The sequence below is a fragment of the Phragmites australis genome, chromosome 12 (assembly GCF_958298935.1).
Source record: "Phragmites australis chromosome 12, lpPhrAust1.1, whole genome shotgun sequence".
In the NCBI taxonomy this organism is placed as follows: domain Eukaryota; kingdom Viridiplantae; phylum Streptophyta; class Magnoliopsida; order Poales; family Poaceae; genus Phragmites; species Phragmites australis.
Window position 1 is genome coordinate 25,403,903 of NC_084932.1, and position 24,693 is coordinate 25,428,595.

The following is a 24,693-nucleotide window of genomic DNA, read 5'->3' on the forward strand; positions in this document are numbered from 1 at the left end:
AGTGTAGCACAAACACATCATGAGAAAATATTTGACGCCTTATAGCATAATAGATGAGTAACCAATTTTTCTAATCTTAACTCTTGTTACGATACTTAGAAATCGAGAAGATAACACGTAGGTCTGCTTTAGATCGCAATACTGGCACTACGAAAATACAAATAAAGACGTGCATAGCAAATCAGCTGGGTACTCACAATTCTAGGCTCTAGCATCCTGAAATGAACAAGTAATATTGTCAAGAATATTTTGCCCGAAAGCATGCAGTTGACCCCACACACAGTCGAATGTCACGCCTGCTTATACTCCTGCATCCAAGCAGACATCAATATAATTCGGTTGTTGCAAGAGCAAACAAGACGAACGTATTCTGAACAAGGAAGAAACCACCAGATGTGATATCCATGCATCAATTCATTACATTCAGTCATCCGCCAAGTAATGTTGCAAAAACAATGCACAAGCATTAAGCTAATCGACGAAATAAATAAACTAGAATTTGAGCTCTTATTACAAATACACTGAAATAAATAAACTCATATAAATTTACTGCACACCCTGCTACAGAAAGGGTTATCTGTGCCTCTTCTTTACTACCGGTTCGGAAGTTTAGGCGCACATAAAGAACCATGGCAGCAAAAACTAGGAGTGATAGTGATTAACACTGTCGGTTAGTAACACGAACCGACAATAATATTAGTTTATCAAAAGACGTGTCTTTAATAACCGACGGTGATATGGTTATCACTGCTGGTTGTGTTTACGAACCAGCGGTAATATAAAAAAACCCGACCTTCACACGCGAGCCTACTCGGCTTCACGCATCTGACTGCTCCTAGTAACTTTAAATGTTGCTCCTAGTAACTTTAAATGTTGCTCCTCTCACACTCGACCAACTCACTCTCACTCGCTAGCTCTCTCGCTCTCACCCACCGCCGCCTTCCACCGGCATTTTATGAAGAGTAATCAACACTAAATAAGAAAGATGAAAAATTCAAGGATTAGTTACCAGCTAATATTAAAAGGGTTATTACCTGGAACAGTAGTGTAGTACATACCAGTAGATTAGTGAGGAGATCTAATCCTTGCAGGGGCGGGCGAAATCGGGTACCATTCTAAATCGTGTTGATGCTTTACTAAGCACGGCGGACAGATTCCTGTTGATGTTTAATTTCAGCGTGGGCTTGTTGGGATTCATGTCCACGGCTTCCCGAATTGCATCCTCGGCAGCCTCGAACTCCTTGGGCGTAGCACGGTCCTGATTCATATTAACAGAGACACGCTCAAGCGACAAGAGGTGTTCCAGACCCAAGTTCACATCACCAAACTGATGCATTGTCAGTTGCACCCCAAATCTTAAAAGAAGGTTTTTGAGATTTTGCATAGCTCCTGGTGCAAACATCACCTCCATGGAGACAAGACACCAGATTCTTAACCGTGTTAGACACTGGAATAGATAATTGTTGCCAATGACCAACCTTTCATCTCTCTCCTGTGTGGGTTTCATCACCGTTATTTGGAGATCAGTAAGAGATGGTATGCTCCCAAGGACTTGAAGGTCCTGCTCTCCCAGAGTTAATAATCTGATTGCTAGGAACGAGAGGGAGCAGAGTGAAGACATCCATCTTGGTACTGCAGGAATACCTGTACGGTATATATAAACGGAACAGAGTTGTTGAGGCCCAGGAGATAAATTGTCACATCCGGAATCCAGGCTGCCTATGTGGCCTTCTGTTCTTAGGGATTTGAGACTGACCATGTTAGATAGACATTCTATGAAAGGTTTTTCATAGCTCTCATTCCATTCACAAAATTTGATGCCCAAGGCCCTCAGCTCGGTCAATCTGCCCAGATCATGCAGCATGCTTGGAGACTCCACAGTGATGAACCCTTCAACTTCTTGTAGAGACTTTAGATTTCCAAATCCATCTGGCAGTCTTATGTACGCAACACGAAGGTGCAGCAGCTGTGTCAAGTGAATAAAGGTTGAAGGCATCTTTTCTGAGGAAGTCCCACTTATGTCTAGTACTTGCAAAAACTGTAGATTCTGTATCTCTTTGGGGACCTCAGTGATAGATGTTTGACGGAGACTCAAATATCTCAGGTGGAATAAATTGCAAAAGTCCTTGAAATGATGATTCTTCACTTGCTCACAACCACTTAAATCCAAAACACGCAAGACTGTAAAGGTTGAAAGGGCAGGCACCAAATTGAAAGATTCCTTGAACACACCAAGTGACCTCACATGGGACAAGCTCATGGTTGTCAGCTGCCTGAGATCCTCTTCCTTGCTGGATTGGAGGGATAATCGGCGGATCTTATTTGGCAGAGACACGGTCTGTTGACCACCTATTGTTGTTAGAAAATTCTCCTCATTTGACAAGAAATTGATGAGATCAAGCACCACATCATGTACACGAAAAGAAACTGTCTTACTATCATGACCAATAGTTTCTGGTTGTATCATACTTCTGTTAATTAACTCATCGACATAACCCTCACCTACTTCATACAAGCTCTTCCCTTGTTCTTTGCTGACAAAGCCTTCGCCAATCCATTTCCTTATCAAATGTTTTGTCTCAATCTCATGGTCCTCTGGAAACAAACTTAGATATAACAAGCAACTCTTCAGATGTGGATGTAGGTCGTAGTAACTAACTGCTAATATCCTTCTCATGTTCTTCACATTAGGACTGTCTTCAAGACCAGAACCCATAGATTGATACACCTTGGACCAATAGTTATATGCATTTTCCTTTCCATTTTTATTGGCTAATAGACTAGCTATAGTAATGATAGCTAATGGTACACCACCGCATTTTTTTAAAATCTTTTCAGATACTTCAGCCAAGTGATGATGACATTTGTCTTCAGTGCCAAATATTCTTTGGTAGAATAACTTTCTTGAGTCAATATCAGAAAGAGGTTCTACTCGATAAATACCACCAACTTGATTGGCAACATCAAAACTGCGAGTTGTTGCGATTATTCTACTTCCACATTCATTGTCAGTCAAAGCATACTGGATTGTTTCCCACTCTGAAGTATTCCATATGTCATCAATAACAATGAAGTACCTATAAAAAGATCTCAAATGACCATATATTAGTAAAGATCTACCCAAGAGTTTGTTGCTTTGGCTGCTCAAGTTAGAAAGTAACTATACGAAGTTTAAAATTGGCTCTTGGACATCACATGTTTGGATGGCATTTGTTAGAACACGCTGCAAAAATCTTGATTCGGTGATAGAAATGGCAAATTTGTGGACATTTCACCGGACACACTGCACTTAATACAGTAATAGGATTAAGAAAATCTAAGAAAAATAGCAAAATCCTAGAAATTCTCAAAAAAGCAAAATATCTAACCATCGAAAAGAATGCATCACCCCTGTGTGACCGGCGGCAGGGCATGCACCTACAGACATTTGCTTCAGGGATGTCCACTGCTGTGCAGCCATGGCATAGCAGCAGGCCGATCTTACACTTTATAATCTTCTTAGACTGTATACAATAAATTAAGTAGCTATATTTTGTATTATAGTTGGTCTCTTTACCGTATTTGTATTAATTTAAATCTAGTTAGGTCAACCAGATAACTAGCTTTAAATTAATCAAGTTCAAACAGGGACATGCTGAACTTAGATAAGGTTTTACAACTTAAATAGCACAAATATTGACACAAAATTCAAGGATGTCTACCACTGCAATTCACTCATTAAAATTCCATATACATATGTAAAATAGACTTGATGCTAATGTACTCCTAGGGTGTATTTATACCCACACTATGTTAACTGAACCGAATTACTGAAATTTTCATGCATGCAGGAAAAAGCAATTTGTGAAACAGCGGAGGGAACCCGCGGCACCTCTCCCATGAGGCGGCTCGGGGAAACCAACACCCACCACCAAGAAACCCACCACAGAGCTTCGGCGGTGGCCCACAGCGGCAGCAGCCAGCAACGGTGCGGCCAAATGGTGTCCATCTGTGCCTCCTTCCCCGCCCTCCCCCCTCCTCCTCCCCCGCATGCGTTGTATGGTGGCGAACCTCGGCTGTCCTACTGCTGGGATGGCTAGATCCATGCAGTTCCTCGCGCAGATCTGTGGCCTTATCGTTGGCTCCACACTCCTGGCCAGTTGCCCAGCCCGGATCTGGTGGGGATGGGTCGTTGCAGGCCGCCCTCTCCCCGGTGGTGGTTCGGCGTGGCTGGCCGTGTCTCCCTTGCCCCAGCATTGCCCCCGGCGATGGTCTGGCATGGCTGGTGGATGCGCCTCCTCTCCCCACCGGTCGTTAGGTGTGGCAGGTGGCCACTCACCCCTCCCGTGCTGCTCTCCGTCTGGGCTCGCCTCGGCCTCACCCCCTGTTCCCGACGGTCGGTTCCGGTCGGGTTGGGCTCTCAGGTGGGCCTTCCACCCGGGGATGGGCTATGGCCGTGATCCTTGCGGCCCTCGGCGTTCAGCAGTGCAGCATGACAGCACGTGGTGACTCGGTTTCACGATGGTGCGGTGACTCAGTTTCGCGGTGGCACGGCGGCTCTCTTCACTGCCGGTGTTGGAGCACTGCCGCCCTTCCGCCTGTGCTCGCTGTCGTTGTTTCCCTGAGATCTGTGTGACGCTCGAGCAATGACGTTAGTGCTTCAAGACGCACGATGCGATGGGCATGGCACGGTTGCCCTCAGTCCCCTTGTGCCATGGCAGTTCCTCCCGTTATCGGATTTGTCTTCATTCTCTCTGATCAGGCCCGTGGGGAGCCTCGTGGCGTGGGGCGGCTCTGGGTGACGCGTGCTTGTGCTGGCTGTGCCTCGGGCAAAAGCTTTGCCCGGCGTTTGGCTTGGGCCAACAATGGCGACGCCCTCGAGCAAAGCTTTCTCCTTGGAGGCATTTGTCGAAGGTGCCCCCTTTGTCGCTGTGGGATCTTTCGAGTGAAAACCATGTCCGTGCCTAGATGGGCGACAGTGGCGCTTGGGGCGTCATTTCCTCCCTCGAGGCATTGCTTTAGAGGATCCCACGGCGTGTTCCGGTTGCCGCTGTCTTTGTCGTGGCGGGTCCCTTCTTCGTCAATGGTTGTGAACACTCCAGGCCTCGAATGGGGCATGTTGTCAGCAAGGCCTCTGCTCTTTTGGTGCTGCGTCGTTTTGTCTATGAGTGGGTTATGGTGTAGTCGAAGCTGCTGCGTTAGAGCGTCCGACGAGCTTGGCAATGATGACACATGGTGGCTATGGATGGGGACGAGAGGACATCTAGACAGATGCTAAGGTCTGTTTCGGGACGTCGGAGCTGCTTTGTCGCAGCGTGTGATGAGCTTGGCAACTATGATCCGTTGGTGGACTTTGCGTGTGTAGTTTCCGAAGTGTTGTGTTGCTTGCCTTTTGTTTTTTGGGACACTCAGGTTGTCGGGTCATTTTCCGGTTGGCCTTGATTCAACCGGCCAGTTGTTGAGATTTTTAGGCCCCGATTCCTTCATAAACAGGACAACTCTATTCTTTTATAATAACATCGTCCTTTTGAAAAAAATTACTAAAATTTGACGAAAAATTACTGACAACATTTTCCAAGAACGTGATTCAGTTATATTGACCTTTCCGTTCAGTAAAATCACAACGTTTTACTGAATGTTGTTTAGTAAAACAGCTTGTGGTGTAGAAGACTATTCTACCCCGGGGTGTAGATTAGAGCTAGCATACGTATGTAAAGTGATGGACACATACCTCTTGTACCGAAGGAAATTTCTCAGTTCGTTGATTAGTTGTGCTTCACCCCATGTAGCTTCATTGATTTTTCTGTACTTGTCGCCGTCGAGTTGATGGAGCATATTGTTGAAAATGTTGACCATGTTAGGATTAAGAGACACAGAAACAAGGGCCCCGCAATCAAATTGTTCTTTAAGCTTCTCATACACCACATTAGCAAGAGTGGTTTTGCCTAATCCCCCGGAACCAACAAGTGAGACTATTTTTAATTGTTTCTTTGATGCCTCATCCCCTTCCATTAGCCTTTTTATTATACCATTACTCTTCTCTTCGATGCCAACGAGCTCGGTAGCCTTCTTGTACAGAGCCGACAGGCGAAGGCTATCAACAGTTGGGCCAGTAGGCTTGGCAGGAACATCCAATTTGTACCTGTGACGCCTCTCACTCACCTCCGAGATACGGGCCTTGATGCGTCTGATATCAGCGCCGATGTTGTGGCGGATCTTGGCCGTCGTCAGCAGGTTGAGGCATCTATCAATGAAACCCATGAAGCTCTGTGTCTTCCCTGGCACACGTGACTCGATACGGACCATGAAAGCGTCGATCCTGTCCTCGACGTCGTAGGACAGTTCCCTGACCTCCCTCGCCCAAAGCTTCACTTGGATGTCGGGTGGCTGGTCGATGGGTGCCTCGGATACCTTGAGAAGGGCAGCCTCCATGCTCTCGAGCTCGGCCTTGAGGAACATGATCTCGCCCCTGACGCTCTTCTGCAGCTTGTACTCGTCCTTGATCAGGTCGGCCAGCTTGGGCAGGAGGGTGCTCATGGCCCCTGTGGCGATCTCCATGCTCGCTAGCTCGCGTTGTCCCCTCTGTGCAAGCCGAGCCGGGAACCTGCCAAACCCAGAGTCCCAGACCCCAACCAACATCAAAACACATGCATGGGAGAGCAAAAACACACAAAATGAAGAGGCAATCCAAGGCGCCGAACCTTAGCCGTGCAACACGGGCAGCAAGTGAAACGATCTACAACGAGCAGAACGGCCGGCTCCTAGACAGTTGTCGAACCAGCCAAGAGCAGACGTGCAGCAAGAGGAAGAAGGCAACCAGCTGTTTCGTCAGCAAAAGCGGGTGCTGCACGGTGCAGATGAAGACGGCGGGCGGAGCACCCAAACCACGATGCAGTAGCGGCACGGCAGAAAGACACCTGCCAAGCGCGAGGACGCCTGCAAAATCCAAGATCCAGCATGAGTCCACGGGAGAACAGTGCACGGACACGGTGAGCACCGCACAGGAGTCCAATCCGAGGCAGGTAACGAACCTCTGCCGCACGAGACAGAGTCCTCGGCGAGAGCGAGACACGAGCAGCGCGAAGGAAAGCCGAGTGGGTACTGGGTAGCAAAGTGTGGAGGGAGGCAGGCGACCAGCTTAAAGCTGAGGAGGAGAGTAGGTGGAGGCAACAATGGAGGCAGGAAAGCAAGGTGCGCCGTCGACGTGTTGGTGTGGAGGCCGGGTCCGCGCGCGGCCGCGGAGTCAAGCTGCATGGGCCCCAGGTGCCGACGAGCAAATCCCAGGCCACCCTGCGCGAATCGAATAATCAAATGAAAGTGGAACGCGATGATGTGTACCGCACTTATTTGACATCTCGGGGAAGTTCTTGCAAGCTTGCTGTTCCCAGGCAGGTGTTATATATCTACCTTTTCCGGCAGCGTGCATGCATGTATAGTCCATTATCCCATGGTGCTCCCTGCATTTCAAAACCCTCTGCGTTTTTGTGTAAGCCACACAGAATGAGTAAGTGATCCATTATAAATCCTCAGTGTTTTGTATCTCTCCTCATATTGTGAAGATGTAATTCAAATCATATATATAGTGAAGATCACCTGTGTGGTTTCTTCGCACAATAGTTTCCCATGTTAAATATGTCTCCTAGTTCTTGATAATCTTTGTTATTTGCATGCCATTTTCTAAAAAAAATTACATCAAGTTTGAACAAATTATATGCCAAAGAAAAGGAAAGAGCAACTGCGCCGCTGCATAAGAAACATTGATACAGTCATAAGAAAAATTGATTACAAGTTTCTATCATTATATATTTATAGATATAGCAGAATTATCATTTTACGAAACCACTTTTCGAAAGAAATGAAATGTTCAACCTCAAACTTAGTATTTAAAAATTATCCATGACCAAACTTCGAATAGTTTGACTACAAAGCTCATTTGGTATACACTTTAACTTACGAAAGAAATAACATTGGATACACTCAGTTGGAGCAATAAAAATCCACGGGATATGTTTTAAAATTAATATGATATAAGTTTTTTTGGAGAACGAGACATCATTGGGACAAGCTTTTCTAGAGAGCAACGGTATCAGGATTTGCCACGTTACTTTGGGCTAGTCTCGAAGCATTTCTAAGTTCTAACGTGTATGCTTCTAAGTCAAGTCGGATGTATTTGTACTTGTTTAATCTAAACGATTAAACAATTAGGGCGGCCGTAAGTAATTCCGGATACAGCTATTAGGCTTAGTTGTTTTGGTGTTCTTGCATGTGAGGTGAAGAAATGAGAGGGAAGCCTAGCTTAATTTGTCAATAGAGAAAAATAAGTGTAGTTACAACTATTTTCACTATCAATTCATACTTTAACATCGTATGACAGGTTAAGTGTTTGTAACATGCTATTCAATAAAATGAATGTGTGGTCATTCTTCGTTAGCTTCCTTCTTGAAAATTATCGCTCTCTACATCACTAATGATGCACTTGAAAAAATATTGAGAAACAACTCCAAACATAACTAGCTATATATCATATAGAGATTAGTATTGGATCACAATATACAACAGTCTCCAGCTTGATCTGAATTCTCTTCAATAGCCAAATCATTAATCTCCATCTTGATCCGAATTCTCTTCACGCGATGAATCTGTGGAGTGCATGTATCTTCAATTATTGTTTTCACATTGATATGATGCCCTAACAAAAAGTATTTATGGTTCTACATCCTAACTTGAGTGTTCACCTATCTCACCGTTAAACAATGGCAAGCCTATCTGAGCGCACACAAGTGATCGAGACTTAGATAAGGTGATAAATTATTGAAGATTATTCAATCAACACAAGAAAAAAAATATTATCCATGGGGTGATAAAAAATTCATATTGGATAAGGTTTAGCCACAATGCTCCATTATTTTAGGCCAATGTTGATTCAATCTAGCGTGCATGAACCTCGAGTCAAAGTCACCATTGTTTGTTTAATTATGACGAAATTAATTATCCTAATTCATGTTTTCAAAATTATTTACTACTATATACTTACTATCTACAACAGACCACTCTATGAGCAACAGCTGAGCTCGTGAAGGTTCTGAAAATGAGGGTAACATGACCTTTTTGTGTCTGGGACTTTAATTTGGTTGTTTAGAAAAAATCCTAAAATTGTCATCGATGGAGGAAGTGATAATACATCTAACAAAGCTAAATTAGCCAGTTACTGCAACAGTAATCCGAGCCCGGCCTCGAGTTTTTCTCATCCTATGCCCGAATCTGAAAATTTCAAATTTTAATATGCAAGCCGAGCATAGCTCGGTTGGTACCGTCTCCCGGCGAGGAGCGAATCCGCATGGGCTCGAACCTGGACATGCGTACGCTGGTGCACTACCGGAGACGGCTTCTTTGCCGAGTGTCCCAGACTTTGCCGCGTGCTTTTTATCGGGCACTCGGCAAAGAGGCTATTTGCCGAGTGCCAGAGAGAAAGAACTCGGCAAACATCTGGTACTCGGCAAAGAGGCTCCTTTCCCGAGTGTCATTTTTTGACACTCGGCAAACCCTATTTTTTTTCACTTTTGACCTCCAAACTTTTTCTGCTCCAAGTTCGTGGAGGCTATTTGCCGAGTGCCAGAGAGAAAGAACTCGGCAAACATCTGGCACTCGGCAAAGAGGCTCCTTTCCCGAGTGTCATTTTTTGACACTCGGCAAACCCTATTTTTTTTTTCACTTTTAACCTCCAAACTTTTTCTGCAGTTCTCATACAATACCTAGTACTTCATGTTCCAATGTGGCACATTTCTCGGACTTTTTCTATATTTCTTTAATTTATTTCAATTAATTGAATTTTCTTGGATAATTCAAATTATAACTGCTAGTCATTCGAATAATGAAAAAAAATGAATGGAAAAATGATATTCATGTTATTTAGTATAATGTGAGGCCGTATCCAGGAACAGACCATAAATTTCGAACATCTTGTTCACGAAACATGACCACGAACTTGCGGTAAACTTCTTTGGAGATTCTTCGGTTTGCAAGCATCGTACGTGACAACTTGCGCAAAACCTTCTCAAATTTTTATCACAGCCTCCACATATGATATCATGACATCTTGACAAGTTTCATGATTTTCGTACTTCGTTTGCTTTTTATACAATTTAAAAACAACTCGACCGCAAGTTCGTGGTTATGTTTCGTGAACAAGATGTTCGAAATTGGTGGTCTGTTCCTGGATACGGCCTCACATTATACTAAATAACATGAATATCATTTTTCCATTCATTTTTTTTCATTATTCGAATGACTAGCAGTTATAATTTGAATTATCCAAGAAAATTCAATTAATTAAAATAAATTAAAGAAATATAGAAAAAGTCCGAGAAATGTGCCACATTGGAACATGGAGTACCAGGTATTGTATGAGGACTGCAGAAAAAGTTTGGAGGTCAAAAATGAAAAAAAAAAATAGGGTTTGCCGAGTGTCAAAAAATGACACTCGGGAAAGGAGCCTCTTTGCCGAGTGCCAGGACGTCTGGCACTCGGCAAAGAATTTTAATTTTTTTTTTAAAAACCCCTCTTTGCCGAGTGCCAGATTGGGGGCACTCGGCAAAGGGGGGATTTAACCCCCGGCCCTGCCGGCCCACACACACCGCACACACGCACCCGCCCCCGCCCGCGCCAGCGCCAGTGCCGCAGCCGCCGCCGCCGCCCGCGCCCGTGCCAGTGCCAGCGCCGCCGCCGCCGCCGCCCGCGCCCGCGCCCGCGCCCGCACCGTCGCCGCCCCCGCGCCAGCGCCGCCCGCGCCCGCGGCGCCCGCGCCAGCGCCGCCCGCGCCCGCGGCGCCCGCGCCAGCGCCGCCGCCGCCCACTCCTGCGCGCGCGCCGCCCCCGCGCCAGCGCCGCCCGCGCCAGCGCCGCTCGCGCCAGCGCCGCCCGCGCCTGCGCCGCCCCCAGCGCCGCGCCGCCGGAGGAGGAGGAGAAAGAGAGGAGGAGGAGGAGAGGAGGAAGAAGGAGGAGGAGGAAGAAGGAGGAAGGAGGAAGAAGAAGGAGGAGGAGGAGGAGGCGCCCCGGCCGCCGTTGCCACGTCCCCGATGCTTCCCCAGCCGTCGCCTTGTCCACCGGCGCCCTGGCCCCTTCACCACCGCCGCCCTACGACGTCCACTAGGTATGCCATACCGTCGTCGTCGTCGTAGTATTACTAGTAGTTGCGGTAGTAGTAGTGGTAGAGTAGCAGTGGTGGTAGTCTAAGTAGTCGTAGGAGTGGTTGTGACATTGTTATATATATGTGGTTGGATATAATCTTGTGCATGTCGGCCATCGTGCCGTTCATATATATGTGCATGTCGGCCATCGTGCCGTTGGTTTTCTTGCAGGTTTTGGAAACCTCACCGTGCAGGGGAGGTGCTGCCGAAATTTTTAATTGCAGGTGATTGAACAAAGATGGTGGGCGGTGGGATGAGGAAGCTAACGTCCTTGTACCGAAGGACAATGACCGCTGCACCGGGGGAGAGTAGGAGGAGGAGCAGCCGCAGGAGGGAGTCGTCGCCTGCCGCCCCGTCGCGTGAGGAGGAGGAGGAGGAGCAGGTGCCCCAGGGGGACGCCGAGGAGGCGCAGGAGGACGCGCAAGAGGACGACGAGGAGGCGCAGGAGGACACGCAGGAGGACGACGAGGAGGAGGCGACAGCAGGGGGTTCCGCTTCCTCTAGTTCGTCGAGCGTCTACTTGCGAGGTCCCGCGAGCCTCCCTCAGCGACCGATACCTCGTGAGAGACGCCCGCTGATTCGACCCGAGGGGGAAAAGTAAGTAACTTTAGATGTTATCACTACTTTATATGATATGTTGAAAATCAAAATAGAAATTAATAATTTTTCTTAATCACTTGGGCAGGAACTGGACGATTGTGGCGAGTGGAGGTGCTCACACACGCCAAGTCAATGGCATCCTCGGTCTTCTGTGCAAGGAGCACTTCCCTGGCCTGGTTGAGTACGCCGGAGTGACGGGGCCGGCCTACTCGTTTGACCACTACGCCGCCGCCCCCGATGCTGCAGATCGGGCCCGCAGGGTATTCAACAACAAGGCGGAGCGGGTGAAGCAAGAGCTGTGGGTAAGTCTTCCTCGCACTACATTGCTCAATACATCGTATTTATTGGACATTCTTGAAATAATGAATGGATACATCGTGTTTGTATGCAGGATTTGTTTAGATGCTAGGACGGACATGAGGCCAGGGCGGATGCGGTGGCTACCAAATGCTGCAAAAAACTCGTCGTGGACATGCATTACGAGGCGCGCATCCAGGCCGTCGTAACTTACCACGGGACCGTCGTTGGAACGAAGGTCACCAAAAGGGACGCAAGAACCATGACGCTGACCCGGGACCAGTACCTGCAGGTAAATATAGAACATTAATACTGATTCCTTTTGAGATTAAGTAGGCTTAATTTCATCTTCTGATATGTCATGTACTTGATGGCCTGTAGATGATTCCTTATTGGTGCGCCGCACATCCCCAGTGCTGGGAACAGATGGTGGACAAGTGGTGCTCACGCGAGTGGGAGGAGACGCACAACTTGTGCCGGGAGCGGCGTTTGATGATGCCAGGTGTAGCACACCATCAAGGCAGCCGCAACCTCAGCGGATACGCACAAACATGGGTACGCGAATTCATTTATTTATTCTAACGCTCAATTCTGCATGATTTCTAATCATCTTGCTGTTTTTCTCGCAGTCGGCGTCACATGGTGGCCAGCCTTGCTCCATCTTCAAGGCATTTGCTATGGCCCACAAGGGCAAGGCGACGTCCGACGTCGACTACAACCCGGAGGACGGGCCCGAGGCGTACAACAATGCGACCGTCCACAACCGCCTTAGTGAGTACACATCGATGGTAAGGGAGGTCCATCGGCCAGAGTACGATCCGAGCACCGAGTACCTTGATGGAGAAGTCGTCATGAGGGTGGGAGGAGGCAAGAAGCATGGGCGATACTGGATTGGCGACGGCGCAATCGACTCGGCCGCTACTCCCAGTCTCTCCCAGATTCGAGCAAGCAGCACGAGCACGAGCCCGGCCATACGACCTCGGAAGGACACTTCACACCACCGGGTGGAGGCACTCGAGGTTATTCCTGGTTTATTCGTCGTTCATTGGTTTTTTCATACCTTTCCTTTGCATTATTGTAACATTAGGGTGAATATATTGTAGGCCCAGCTGGAACAAGAGAGGAGGATACGGGAGCAAATGCAGGCGACGATGGAGAGGGTGGAGGCCGAGCGGGAGGCCGAGCAGCGGAGGATGGTGGAGATTCTTCAGTACATGCAAAGTCTTGGCGCCGCTACGGGTGTAGCTCCGCCACCTTCGCTATTCGCTCCACCTCCACCTCCACCTCCTCACTATTCTACTCCTGTGAGTATAAATGTTTTAGTTTGTATGTTCATGCTTACGGTCAAACCTAGTGGAGTATGAAAGTTTTATTCATGTATGGTATATATTTATCTTGTCTCACACATGCAATCTCTTCTCCTTTGTGCAGAATCAATCGGCGGCATCGAACGATCCTCATGCTTCAGCGAATCCTTCACCAAATCAGTTTCATTGACCATCTTGGTGATGATACTTGTGGTTGTTAATGGTACTTCTATTTGCAATTATGGTTGTAGATGATGGAGCACTTGGATTACTTGTGAACTTATTTGTGATATATTGTGAGACATGTGACGTTTGTGATATATATGTGGTGTTGGTGATATATATGTGCTGTTGATGATATATATGTGATGTTGGTGATGTTTGTTATATATATATATATCTTCTGTTTGTTTGGATGGGATGTAAAAAACAAATAAAAAAGGCTGTTTTCAGTCACTTTGCCGAGTGCAATGGCCATGGCACTCGGCAAAGTGACAACATGCTTTGCCGAGTGCAAAGGCCATTGCAGTCGGCAAACATCACAGATTTGCCTAGAGCCACGGTCCAGGCACTCGGCAAAGATGGCCTGTTTGCCGATTGTCCTCCCGGTGGCACTCGGCACAGATGCCACCTTTGCCGAGTGTTTGATTCACTGGCGCTCGGCAAAGCGGAGACCTTTGCCGAGTGTCAGATTAGCACTCGGCAAAGACTTTACCGAGTGCCCGATAAAGTGCACTCGGCAAAGAGGTCTTTGCCGACAAACTGTTTACCGAGCGCCCTTTGCCGAGCGTAGCACTCGGCAAAGCCTTTGCCGAGTGTATATCGTCCTTTGCCGAGTGCCTGAGGCACTCGGCAAAGAAGCTGTCTCCGGTTGTGGTGGCTCACCCCTTTGCGGCCACATCCCAACCCCCTGACAACCGTCGGATTGCCTTCCGAGGCATTCTCAGACCTCTGTGCTGAAAAAAAAAAAATATGCAAAAACCTGTAATTTAGGTCCCAATTAGTTTTCAATTGAAAGAATTGACCTAGTTGTATCTGCTATTTTCCATCTTTCATCCACTTAGAATATTTGAGAGTTTATTTTCTGGAGGATTTGTGTGTGAATGTCTACCGCAGTCACACACAGGAGAATGTTTGGTGATCCTTTTGTAGCTGCTTCAGCGACGTCGCTTACAAGCCAAATTTTTTAGGGAGCTTACAGGTCAATTGATGACTGAAGACAGTAGCAGGTAGTAGTATTCTTTTCTTTTCATTATAATTTCTTAAGGCGGCAGGTAGGACTGATTTGGATGGGTGCTGTGCTCCATCATAGAACCGTGGGTCACCGAACACGGACTTTGCTTGTGATTGATTGTGTTCGTGAATTTGCATTTGAAATGGAAAAGGAGTGCAAAACACCACTCCAAATCCGCTTTTAGCTTAGCCCACCCTTGGTGTGAGCTCAGGTACGCATAGCGTCTCTCTTACATTTTTTTTTTCTTACACCGTGTAAAAGAATTGATTGGGATGTACCAGATACTACAAGAAGAACCGAAGAAATGTGAAAGAATCATATATCATATGCTTAGCTCCACGCAGTTCTGTCGCACATGGGAATCAACTTCAGTTTCTTGAGTTAATTCAATGCCACAGCTTCAGTTTACCGCCGGCGTGAAACTTTAGACTGGTCTAGATCAAAACTTGGGGAGATATATATGTGCTTGATTTGATATAATTAACTTGGAAAAAGGCAGGCAGAAACTCAAAAGACATGCTTTCTGGTGGAAACGATAACAGGACAGTTCACCATGTAACGTGGCAAATATAATGCACAAACATTAAGCAAACTAGTATATCCCAATCTCAGCAGTGAAGATAAGTTCAGGCGTCAACACTTACTGCAAACACAATGAAATAAACAAGCCAGAAATTTATTACTGGAAGAACAGTTTCTGGAGTGAACTGAAACTTCAAACAGTTGGTTAGCAGTAAGCTTCAGATTGCCTATGCCAATTGTTGGAAGGAAACGAGGTTGGAACATTTGCTGTTGGTTCACTGAAAAGCACTATTGCATATAGCTAGCTGCCAAAAAGAACTGGACTAGATCCTCCTTCATCATGAAGTGAGCCACGCACCTCCATCGACAGATTGTTCCAATTTCCATGAAGGTATAAAAGCTGTCCTAAACTCCAAAGTCCAACCAGATTCTGAGAGATCGAGCAGACAATTGTTGCTTAACCACTTTTGCAGCAAAATTTATAAAGGTGAGGACACTACTGATGCATTCCTTACCGTTATACTTGTTAGAATTATAGGGACCTTATAATTTTAATAATTTTTAATAAATCTTAAAGACCTATATTGTGGAGATGTGATTCATAATAAGGTTCAACTTCTATTAGTACCATATTATTAATAGAGGTGGATGTGAAGGTTTTCTCCCTATATATATCTAAAGACCCCCACCTCGTTGGAGGGAGAATATAGACTACTAATGAGAATAGCTCTCGATTTTGGAACACTCTTATTACATGAGTCTATATAAGAATTAAGGTTTTTTTCATCTTCCTCTCGCTGTTGCGTTGCCACTGTAGTCTACTCCATCTTGTCATCAGCGTGCACCGGCAACCGGGAGAGCAGGTCTCTGAAACCCTCGTTCTTAAGATCTTGCACCGGGAGAGGACGAATAAGGTTTTTGGAAAGCGGTCCGTGCGACTGCTCAAGTTCTTCACCATAGCTTGTCTTCCTGGTCGCTTGGGCGCCGCCCGCTGTCATCGTCAATAAATCCGGCGCGTCATCAGTAGGATCGATCGTGCCGTCAACACAGTGCAACCTACATCCTCAACAATCTTCACAGCGTAGGATCAATACGTAAAAACTATATCACTCGTAGTTTATTTCCTATGATCCCTAATTTCGAGTATAGTAGATATAGGCATATATAATGCTATCATACACATGACTAGATTATGCTCTCATGATATGAACATATTAGTTTATCAGTTTACACTCATGAATTATTTATGGATTAAATTAAACCTAAAAGTGTATTATTTTCTAACAATCCAAAATCCTTATTGTAGGCACTTGGTTTATCAATAGCTGGATTTGTCGATGCACCGAGGCCAGACAAGTTTTCTGGTGTGCACTTTAAGAGATGGCAAGTCAAGGTCACTATGTGGCTGACGGCCATGAATATCTACTGGGCGGCTAATGATAAGCCAGAAGGAACCCTTACTGCTGAGCAGAAAAAGGCGTTGACGGATGCCAATACACTCTTTGTAGGATGCATTCTTAACGTTCTTGGTGACCGTCTTTGTGATGTGTACATGCACATACAAAGCACGAAGGAGCTGTGGGATACACTCAATGCTAAATTCAGTGCATTAGATGTAGGAAGTAGACTGTATATCATGGAGCAGTATCATAACTACAAGATGGTTAAAAACTGCTCTGTTGTCGAGCAGACTCATGAGGTTCAATGCATCGTGAAGGAACTCGAACTCCTCAAGATCAATGTACTCGATAAGTTTGTGGTCGGAGGCATCATTGCCAAGTTACCTCCTTCATGGAGAAACTTTGCCACTGCTCTAAAGCATAAGAGACAAGAGATTACTGTTGAGAGTTTGATCGCATCTCTTGATGTTGAGGAGAAAGCTTAGGCTAAGAATGCAAAAAGGAGGCGAGGGACAGACTAGCGCCAATATGGTGCAAAAGCCCTTCCACAACAAGAACAAAGGGAAAGATAATAAGCCAAATAAAACTACCACCTTCAAGAAGAAGAAGAAGAACACAGCAAAACTACCTTGCTATGTGTGCGGTGAGATTAGGCACTTCGCTAAGGATTGTCCAGACCGCAAGGGAAGAAATGTTCCACAAAAGCAGAACTCAAAGACTGCTAATGTGGTGACCATTGACGAAGCTGGAAACGGAGCTGCAGGTTATGGTAATTTACCTTCCATGTTTTAAGTGTTTCAGTCTACTAATTGGTGGATTGATACAGGGGCCAATATTCATGTGTGTGCTGATATCTTAATGTTCTCTTCTTATCAGGTCGTCTGGGATTTTTCTGTCCTAATGGGGAATGGGTCACATGCTTCTGTTGTGTTGGCACGGTAGATCTGAAGTTTACTTCGGGAAAGATTGTGCAGTTGAAGAACGTGCAACATGTCCATACAATAAATAAGAATCTAGTAAGCGGCTCCCTTCTCTATAGAGACGGGTTTAAGGTGGTGTTCGAGTCCAATAAAGTTGCAATGTCAAAGAATGGACAACTTATTGGTAAAGGCTATGAGTGCGGAGGCTTGTTCCGTTTTTCCCTTTCTGATTTCAGCAATAAGTCTGTGAACCATATTTATGGCAATATTAATAATGATGCTAGTGTTTGGCATTTGCAGTTATGTCATTTAAATTTTGGTTCTATGTCTCGACTTTTCAGAATGAGTTTAATTTCGAATTTTTCCATGGTCAAAGGTTCTAAGTGTCATAATTGTGTGCAATCAAAACAATCCCGTAAGCCTCACAAGGCAGTCGAGGAAAGAAATTTAGCACCTCACAAAGCAGAAGTTGAGAATCAACTAGAGATAAAGATATATGATTCACAAGACATCACAAAGCAGAAGTTGAGAATCAACTAGAGAGAAAGATCAAAAGAATTAGTTCAGATCATGGTGGAGAGTATTTCTCTAGTGACTTCGATTTATTCTGTGAGAAATATGGGATTATTCATGAGATGACGCCTCCCTATTCACTTCAATCAAACAGGGTTGCTAAAAGAAAGAACTGCACACTGACTGACTTGGTTAATGCCATGTTAGACACTGCGGGATTATCTAAGGTATGGTGGGGGAGGCTCTATTGATTTCGTGTCATGTCCTGGATAGAGTTCCTCTCAAGGATAAGGAGAAAACCCCATATGAAGAATGGGAAAGGAGAATGTCATCACTTTCTTATTTGTGCACTTAGGGATGCTTGGCGAAAGTCAATGTACTAATAACTAAAAAGCGCAAGCTCGGACCTAAAATAATGGATTGAATCTTTCTGGGTTATGCACATACGAGCATTGCTTATAGATTTTTAGTGGTTAAATATGAGGTATCTGGCGTGCGTGTCGATACAATGATGGAGTCTCGTGATGCAACATTTTTTGAGCATATATTTCCTATGAAAGATTTACACAGCATGTCTAGACTATCTTATGAGATAATTCCTGAACCCACTCCACCTCTTAAGACTATTGAACAAACACATGAGCAAGATCCTGAGGAGGATGATAGTGATGCTCCTAGGAGGAGTAAGAGACAAAGGACTGCAAAGTCATTTGGTGATGATTTCACTGTGTACCTTGTGGATGACACTCCCAAGTCTATTGCAAAAGCGTTTACATCTCCTGATGTAGACTACTGGAAGGAGGTAGTCCGTAGCAAAATGGATTCCATCCTCTCAAATGGGACTTGGGAGGTCACAGAATGACCCTATGGCTGCAAACCTGTGGGTTGCAAGTGGGTGTTCAAGAAGAAGCTTATGCCTGACGGTACTACTGAAAAGCACAAGACTCGATTTGTGGCCAAGGGTTATACCCAAAAGGAAGACGAAGATTTCTTTAACACTTATTCACCTGTTGCGAGATTGACTACTATTCGAGTGCTACTTTCCTTGGCTGCCTCACATGGTCTTATCATTCATCAGATGGACGTTAAGACATATTTCCTTAATAGAGAGTTAGACGAGGAAATTTATATGAAACAGCCTGATGAGTTTGTAGTAAAAGTTCAAGAAGGCATGGTGTGTAAGTTATTGAAGTCCTTGTACGGTCTTAAAAAAGCTCCTAATCAATGGTATGAGAAGTACGACAAAACTTTAATATCTGCAGGTTTTTCATTCAATGAGGCAGATAAATGTGTGTACTATCGTCATGGTGGAGGTGAGGGAGTTATATTGTGTTTGTATGTTGATGACATATTGATATTTGGGACAAATATTGACGTGGTTAATGAGGTCAAGTCTTTCTTGTCTCAAAGCTTTGATATGAAAGATCTGGGTAAGACTGATGTAATCTTAAACATCAAGCTAATCAAAGGAGAGAATGAGATTACTCTTACACAATCTCATTATGTTGAGAAAGTCTTAAGGCGCTTTGGCTACCAGGACAACAAGCCTTCTCCAACACCTTATGATTCCAATGTGATACTTCAAAAGAATAAGAAAAGTGGCAGGGACCAACTGAGATACTCTTAGATTATTGGACCACTCATATACTTAGCTGGTGCTACAAGGCTTGATATCTCATTTCCTATGAGCAAATTGAGCTGGTTTACTTCTAACCCGGGCGATGAACATTGGCATGCTCTTAAGCGAGTCATGCGTTATTTGCTTGGTACTATGAGTTATGGTCTTTATTATTCTAGGTACCCATCGGTACTAGAGGGTTATAGTGATTCAAACTGGATATCTGATGCTGATAAGATTTACACCACACGTGGATATGTATTCACTTCAGGTGGTGGTGCTGTCTCACGGAGGTCTTGCAAATAGACCATCTTGACGATGTCAACTATAGAAGCAGAACTCACTGCGTTGGACACAGCCACTGTTGAGGTATAATGACTGTGTGAGTTGTTGATGGACTGGCCTGTGGTTGAGAAACCGGTACTGGCTATCTTTATGAAATATGATAATTAGACAGTTGTTATCAAAGTAAACAGTTCTAAGGATAATGACAAGTCCACAAAGCACGCAAAGAGACGATTGAAGCCTGTCAGGAAATTGAGAAACTTCGGAGTGATAACCTTGGATTATATCCAAACAGCTAAGAACCTAGCAGATCCCTTCACAAAGGTACTATCATGGAATGTGATAGAGAATGCATCGAGAGAGATGGATATGAGGCCTATGTGAGTTATACCATAATGGTAATCCAGCCTATGTGATCGGAGATCCCGTGAATTAGGACCTGGAAAGAACAAGCTATTGGTCTAACTGAAGGAGAGTACTTTACAACCTACTCCAGTAAAGATGCAATACTCTCAGAGATTTGTAAGGCAGGTTGGCTATTGCCATAATGTGTTCTAGTTGCTTTAATAAACAAAGATGCTGTCTTGCAGAGCATTTTTGAAAGAACACACATATATGAGCGCAACTGTTGGTCGCAGTTTGTGAGACTTGGATAATCTCTATTAAGATCATGAAGAGACCAAGGAGTACGACTTATATGCTCCACCCGTGGGGTAACATACAGGCAACCAAGTACCAGTTATGACCTCTGGTGAAACTTGTTTGCACAAAACTTGTAATTCAAGGCGTAGTCTATTGTTCAAGTTGTGAATAAGTGTAGCTTGATGTTCTAGGTGGAGGTTAAACTTAACCGTCTCCACTGAAATACTGGTATATGAAACAACAGGGGAAAACAGACAAATCTCTATGAGATTTTGAGATCTGGTGAGAGATTGTTAGAATTATAGGGGCTCATATAATTTTAATAATTCTCAATAAATCTCAAAGGCCTATATTGTGGAGAGATAATCCATGATGAGGCCCACCTTCTATTAGTACTATATTGCTAATAGAGGTGGAGGTAGAGGTTTTCTCCCTATATATATCTAAGGATCCTCACCTCATTGGAGGGAGAATATAGACTACTAATGATAGTAGCCCTCAATTTGGGAACGCTCTTATTATGTGAGTCTATATAAGAATTAGGGTTTTTTTACCTCTTTCTCTCGTTGTTGCGCTGCCACTGTAGTCTACTCCATCCCGGCATCAACGTGCACCGGCAACCGGGAGAGCAAGTCTCCGAAATACTCGCTCTTGAGATCTTGCACTGGGAGAGGGCGAATAAGGTTTTTGAGAAGAGCTCTGCACGGCTGCTCAAGTTCTTTACCACAGCTCGTCTTCCTGATCGCTTGGACGCTGCCTGCTATCATCGTCAACAAATCCGGTGTGTCATCAGCAGGATCGATCGTACTGTCAATACGGTGCAATCTACATCCTCAGTAATCTTCACAGCACAGGATCAGTACGTAAAAACTATATCACTCGTATTTTATTTTCCTGCGATCGCTAATTTTAAGTATAGTAGATCTAGGCATATGTAATGCTATTATACACATGTCTAGATTATGCTCTGATGATATAAACATGTTAGTTTATTAATTTACGCTCATGAATATTTATAGATTAAATTAAACCTAAAAGTGTCTTATTTTCTAACAATACTTGTGTTTCAGGTCAATGGGCGCAATTCACTCACCTTGCAGAATTGTAAAGTGTGCTGCTGCTCTTACTGCTCCAGTGTCTGTAAAACATTGCTGAATGCACCGGTCGACTGAGAAATATTTTGTTGAATGCATGATAGACATCCAGCCTCAGCTACCCGATGCATCACCACCACTTCAAATTGCAAGGTAAGTAAACGGGGTAAGAAATACTAAGGTGCCCAAATACTAATGCACAGCCAGGTAAAGAAAGACGAAATGAGGAACAAATAATTTTACTGTACTAAATTCAGTACTCAGTTACCTGAAGCAACTCAAATGTTGGCTTGTTGGGATACCTGTCCAGTAATTCCCGGAATTCAGCCTTCACATCATCCAATTGCTCAGGCTTACATCAGACTAAAAGAGAGATGCTCAAGCGAAGGAGATTCCCCGGGCACCAGCCCGAAATGAGTTCGTCGATTGGCATTTGGATCAGGAATTGAAAGGGTTTTGAGGTTTTGCATGGCTCCTGCTGCAAACCTCAACATATCAGCACAATCGATCTCAAGTCACATATTAACACAAGTTCTTTCTAATTTGACTCAAAATCAGTCAATATAACACCACTCTCATGAGTGTATTACATATATCATAACCACGACTACACTATCAAAAGCTCATAAATCAACAATACTATCCTACTATAAGCATATCAAAGCATGCTGTTGCAAGCGTATCCAAACAAAATATTATCCTATGCCATTATTATAAAATCACTTTGCTATGCTAATTTTACTATTCAATCAATTTTTCATCACACATAATCTCACACGAACATTAACTTCTCCACAGCCTAGCTAGCCTGGTGTTATATATCTACATTTTCCGGCAGCGTGCATGCATGTATCTCTGCGTTTTTTTGTAAGCCACAAAGGATGAGTTAGTGATTCATTATAAATCCTCAGCGTTCTGTATCTCTCCTCATGGAGTGAAGATGTAATTCAAATCATATACATAATGAAGATCACTGGTTGTGCGCCCGTGTGGTTTCTTCGCGCAAGAGTTTCCCACGTTAAATGTATGCCACCTAGTTGTTGATAATCTTTGTTGTTTGCATGTCATTTTCTAACTATATTTTACATCAAGGGTGGACAAATTATATGCCAACGAAAAGGAAGGAGCTACTGTTCCACTGCATACTGGCAACAGAGCATCTATGCAAATTAAACTAGGACAACAACTACCAAAATAATCACTACATGAAAAACAGATAAAGGAGACACGGAATTAGTGATGAGTCATAATACGTCACTTATGATAATAGTGACAGATCGTAACATGACTCATCACTTATATCAGGTCATAAGTGACGGCACTTATTAGTGGTGCAAGGTGACCCGTCACTGATGACAAGTAATAAGTGATAGGTCATAATTTGACCTGTCACTTATGACTGGCATAAGGTGACCCGTCACTTATGACAAGTAATAAGTGACGGGTTAACTTGTGCACTCATAAGTGACAGGTCAAATTGTGACCCGTCACTTATGATCTGACATAAGTGACGCCACTAATGATAATAGTCATAGATAGTTAATTCACTAATATTTTTTATTTTTTTCTTATTTTTTATCACCTCAGCAGTATTAGAATAGAAAATATATATAATTTCTGCTCAAGTTTGATGTAAGGGGTGGCGGCTATGGACACAAACGCGCGTTCTGAAAACGGTGTAGAAACTTTCAAGGCGAGAACTCAATCTTCCAAGCCATTTTTGGCCTCAAAAAATTCACCAAACCCGACAAAGTCAGGGAGAAACAGATGTAACTTTTTCTGTAGATGTCCGTAGAGTAAAAAAAATTTGAAATCGAAGTTCGTATGCAAAAGTTATGCATGTTTTATCGGAGGCACTCCGAGGCATCTATTAAATTACGATCGTTTGCATGAGATATTCAGAAATTTATAAAATATTAATACAATTTTATAGGTAAATTATAACCAGTCACCTATCAAATTTTATAAGTAAATATTAATACATATTTTATATGTAAATATTAATATAAATTTTATATGTAAAATAAAAAAACAGTTATTAGTGACGGGTCAAGATTACGACCCGTCACCTATAACCTTTATAAGTGACGGGTCACGGTTATGACCCATCACTTATGACCTTCGGCAAAGAAGGTAAAAGGATAAAATACCCGATGTCCATCACAAACACACGATAGCTGAGGTGGTAACGCGCGTGCGCGAGGGGAGGTGGCGGGTTCGATTTCTGCTTGACGCAAAGACTGAAAATAGTGCTGAAAAAATAGAAGTGATCTGTGACCAGTGGTGATAGGCATGCGTTGGGATGGCTCGGGTGAATTTTTTTTTTTTTTGACTTTTTTCTATCAAAAAACGCGAAAAACGTAAATAAGTCATAAGTGACGAGTCATAACCGTGAACCGTCACTTATGACTTTAATAAGTGACGTATCAAGTTATGACCCATCACCAATGACCTTATTGGTAACGGGTTCTTATTCGTCACTTATGACTAGTCATCAGTAATGCGTTCGGGGCGTCACTGTCGGTGACATGGGAACCAGGGGTCCCCGAGTCCCGAGGCCAGGACAGCAAGCTGCCACGTGGCGCTCTCCCTCGGGGACCATCTCCCTGAGGGCCAAGAGGAGACAGTTCCGGGAGGTGTGCTCGGGGCCATGAACAGTGGTCCCCGAGTACCAAGAGTTCCCCGAGGACCCGAGAAGAGTCAGTTCCGGGAGAGGGCGCTCGGGGCCATGAACAGTGGTCCCCGAGTACCCAGAGTTCCCCGAGGACCCGAGAAGAGACAAAGTCGGGAGGGGTGCTCGGGGCCATGAACAGTGGTCCCCGAGCACCCATAGTTCCCCGAGAACCTGAGAAGCCCCTTGCCGGTGGACCCCACAAGGGCTCAATGGTGAGGTGTCAATCGGTGGGAGGCCCGATGCTGCATTTAAGAGGGAGCGTGGCTTATCATTTCCAACCACTCCCCCCACGCCTGTCGTACTGAGTACGTCAGTCCTTGCCACCTCCTAGCAGGAAGGCATGGGGACAGTTAATGCGACGGGTCCCATCGCACGTCACCCTGCGGGACTTGGAGATATCGTCGCTGGGCTCGAGGCATATCA

The 24,693-nt window shown here is 44.6% G+C and overlaps 2 protein-coding genes across 3 annotated transcripts; one reads left to right on the forward strand and one right to left on the reverse strand.

Moving 5' to 3' along the window:
- Positions 1-833: 833 nt before the first annotated feature.
- LOC133887033 (disease resistance protein RGA5-like) lies at positions 834-7,214 on the reverse strand. 2 transcript variants are annotated; one of them, XM_062326943.1, is made up of 5 exons: positions 7,011-7,214; positions 6,681-6,915; positions 5,711-6,583; positions 1,059-3,077; positions 835-972 (listed from the first exon to the last, which is right to left on the reverse strand). In XM_062326943.1, exons 3-4 carry the CDS (start codon positions 6,535-6,537, stop codon positions 1,079-1,081), a joined length of 2,826 nt encoding a protein of 941 aa, XP_062182927.1. In that variant the 5' UTR covers positions 6,538-6,583; positions 6,681-6,915; positions 7,011-7,214; the 3' UTR covers positions 835-972; positions 1,059-1,078. The 2 variants fall into 2 exon arrangements, with proteins under 2 accessions (XP_062182926.1, XP_062182927.1); XM_062326942.1 differs by lacking the exons at positions 6,681-6,915; positions 7,011-7,214 and having other exon boundaries at positions 834-972; positions 5,711-6,667.
- Positions 7,215-12,899: 5,685 nt separating this feature from the next.
- On the forward strand, positions 12,900-13,708 carry LOC133887123 (uncharacterized). The gene is made up of 3 exons (XM_062327046.1): positions 12,900-13,080; positions 13,165-13,365; positions 13,493-13,708. The coding sequence occupies exons 1-3, from the start codon at positions 12,913-12,915 to the stop codon at positions 13,556-13,558; spliced, it is 435 nt and encodes a 144-aa protein (XP_062183030.1). The 5' UTR covers positions 12,900-12,912; the 3' UTR covers positions 13,559-13,708.
- The last annotated feature ends 10,985 nt before the right edge of the window (positions 13,709-24,693 follow it).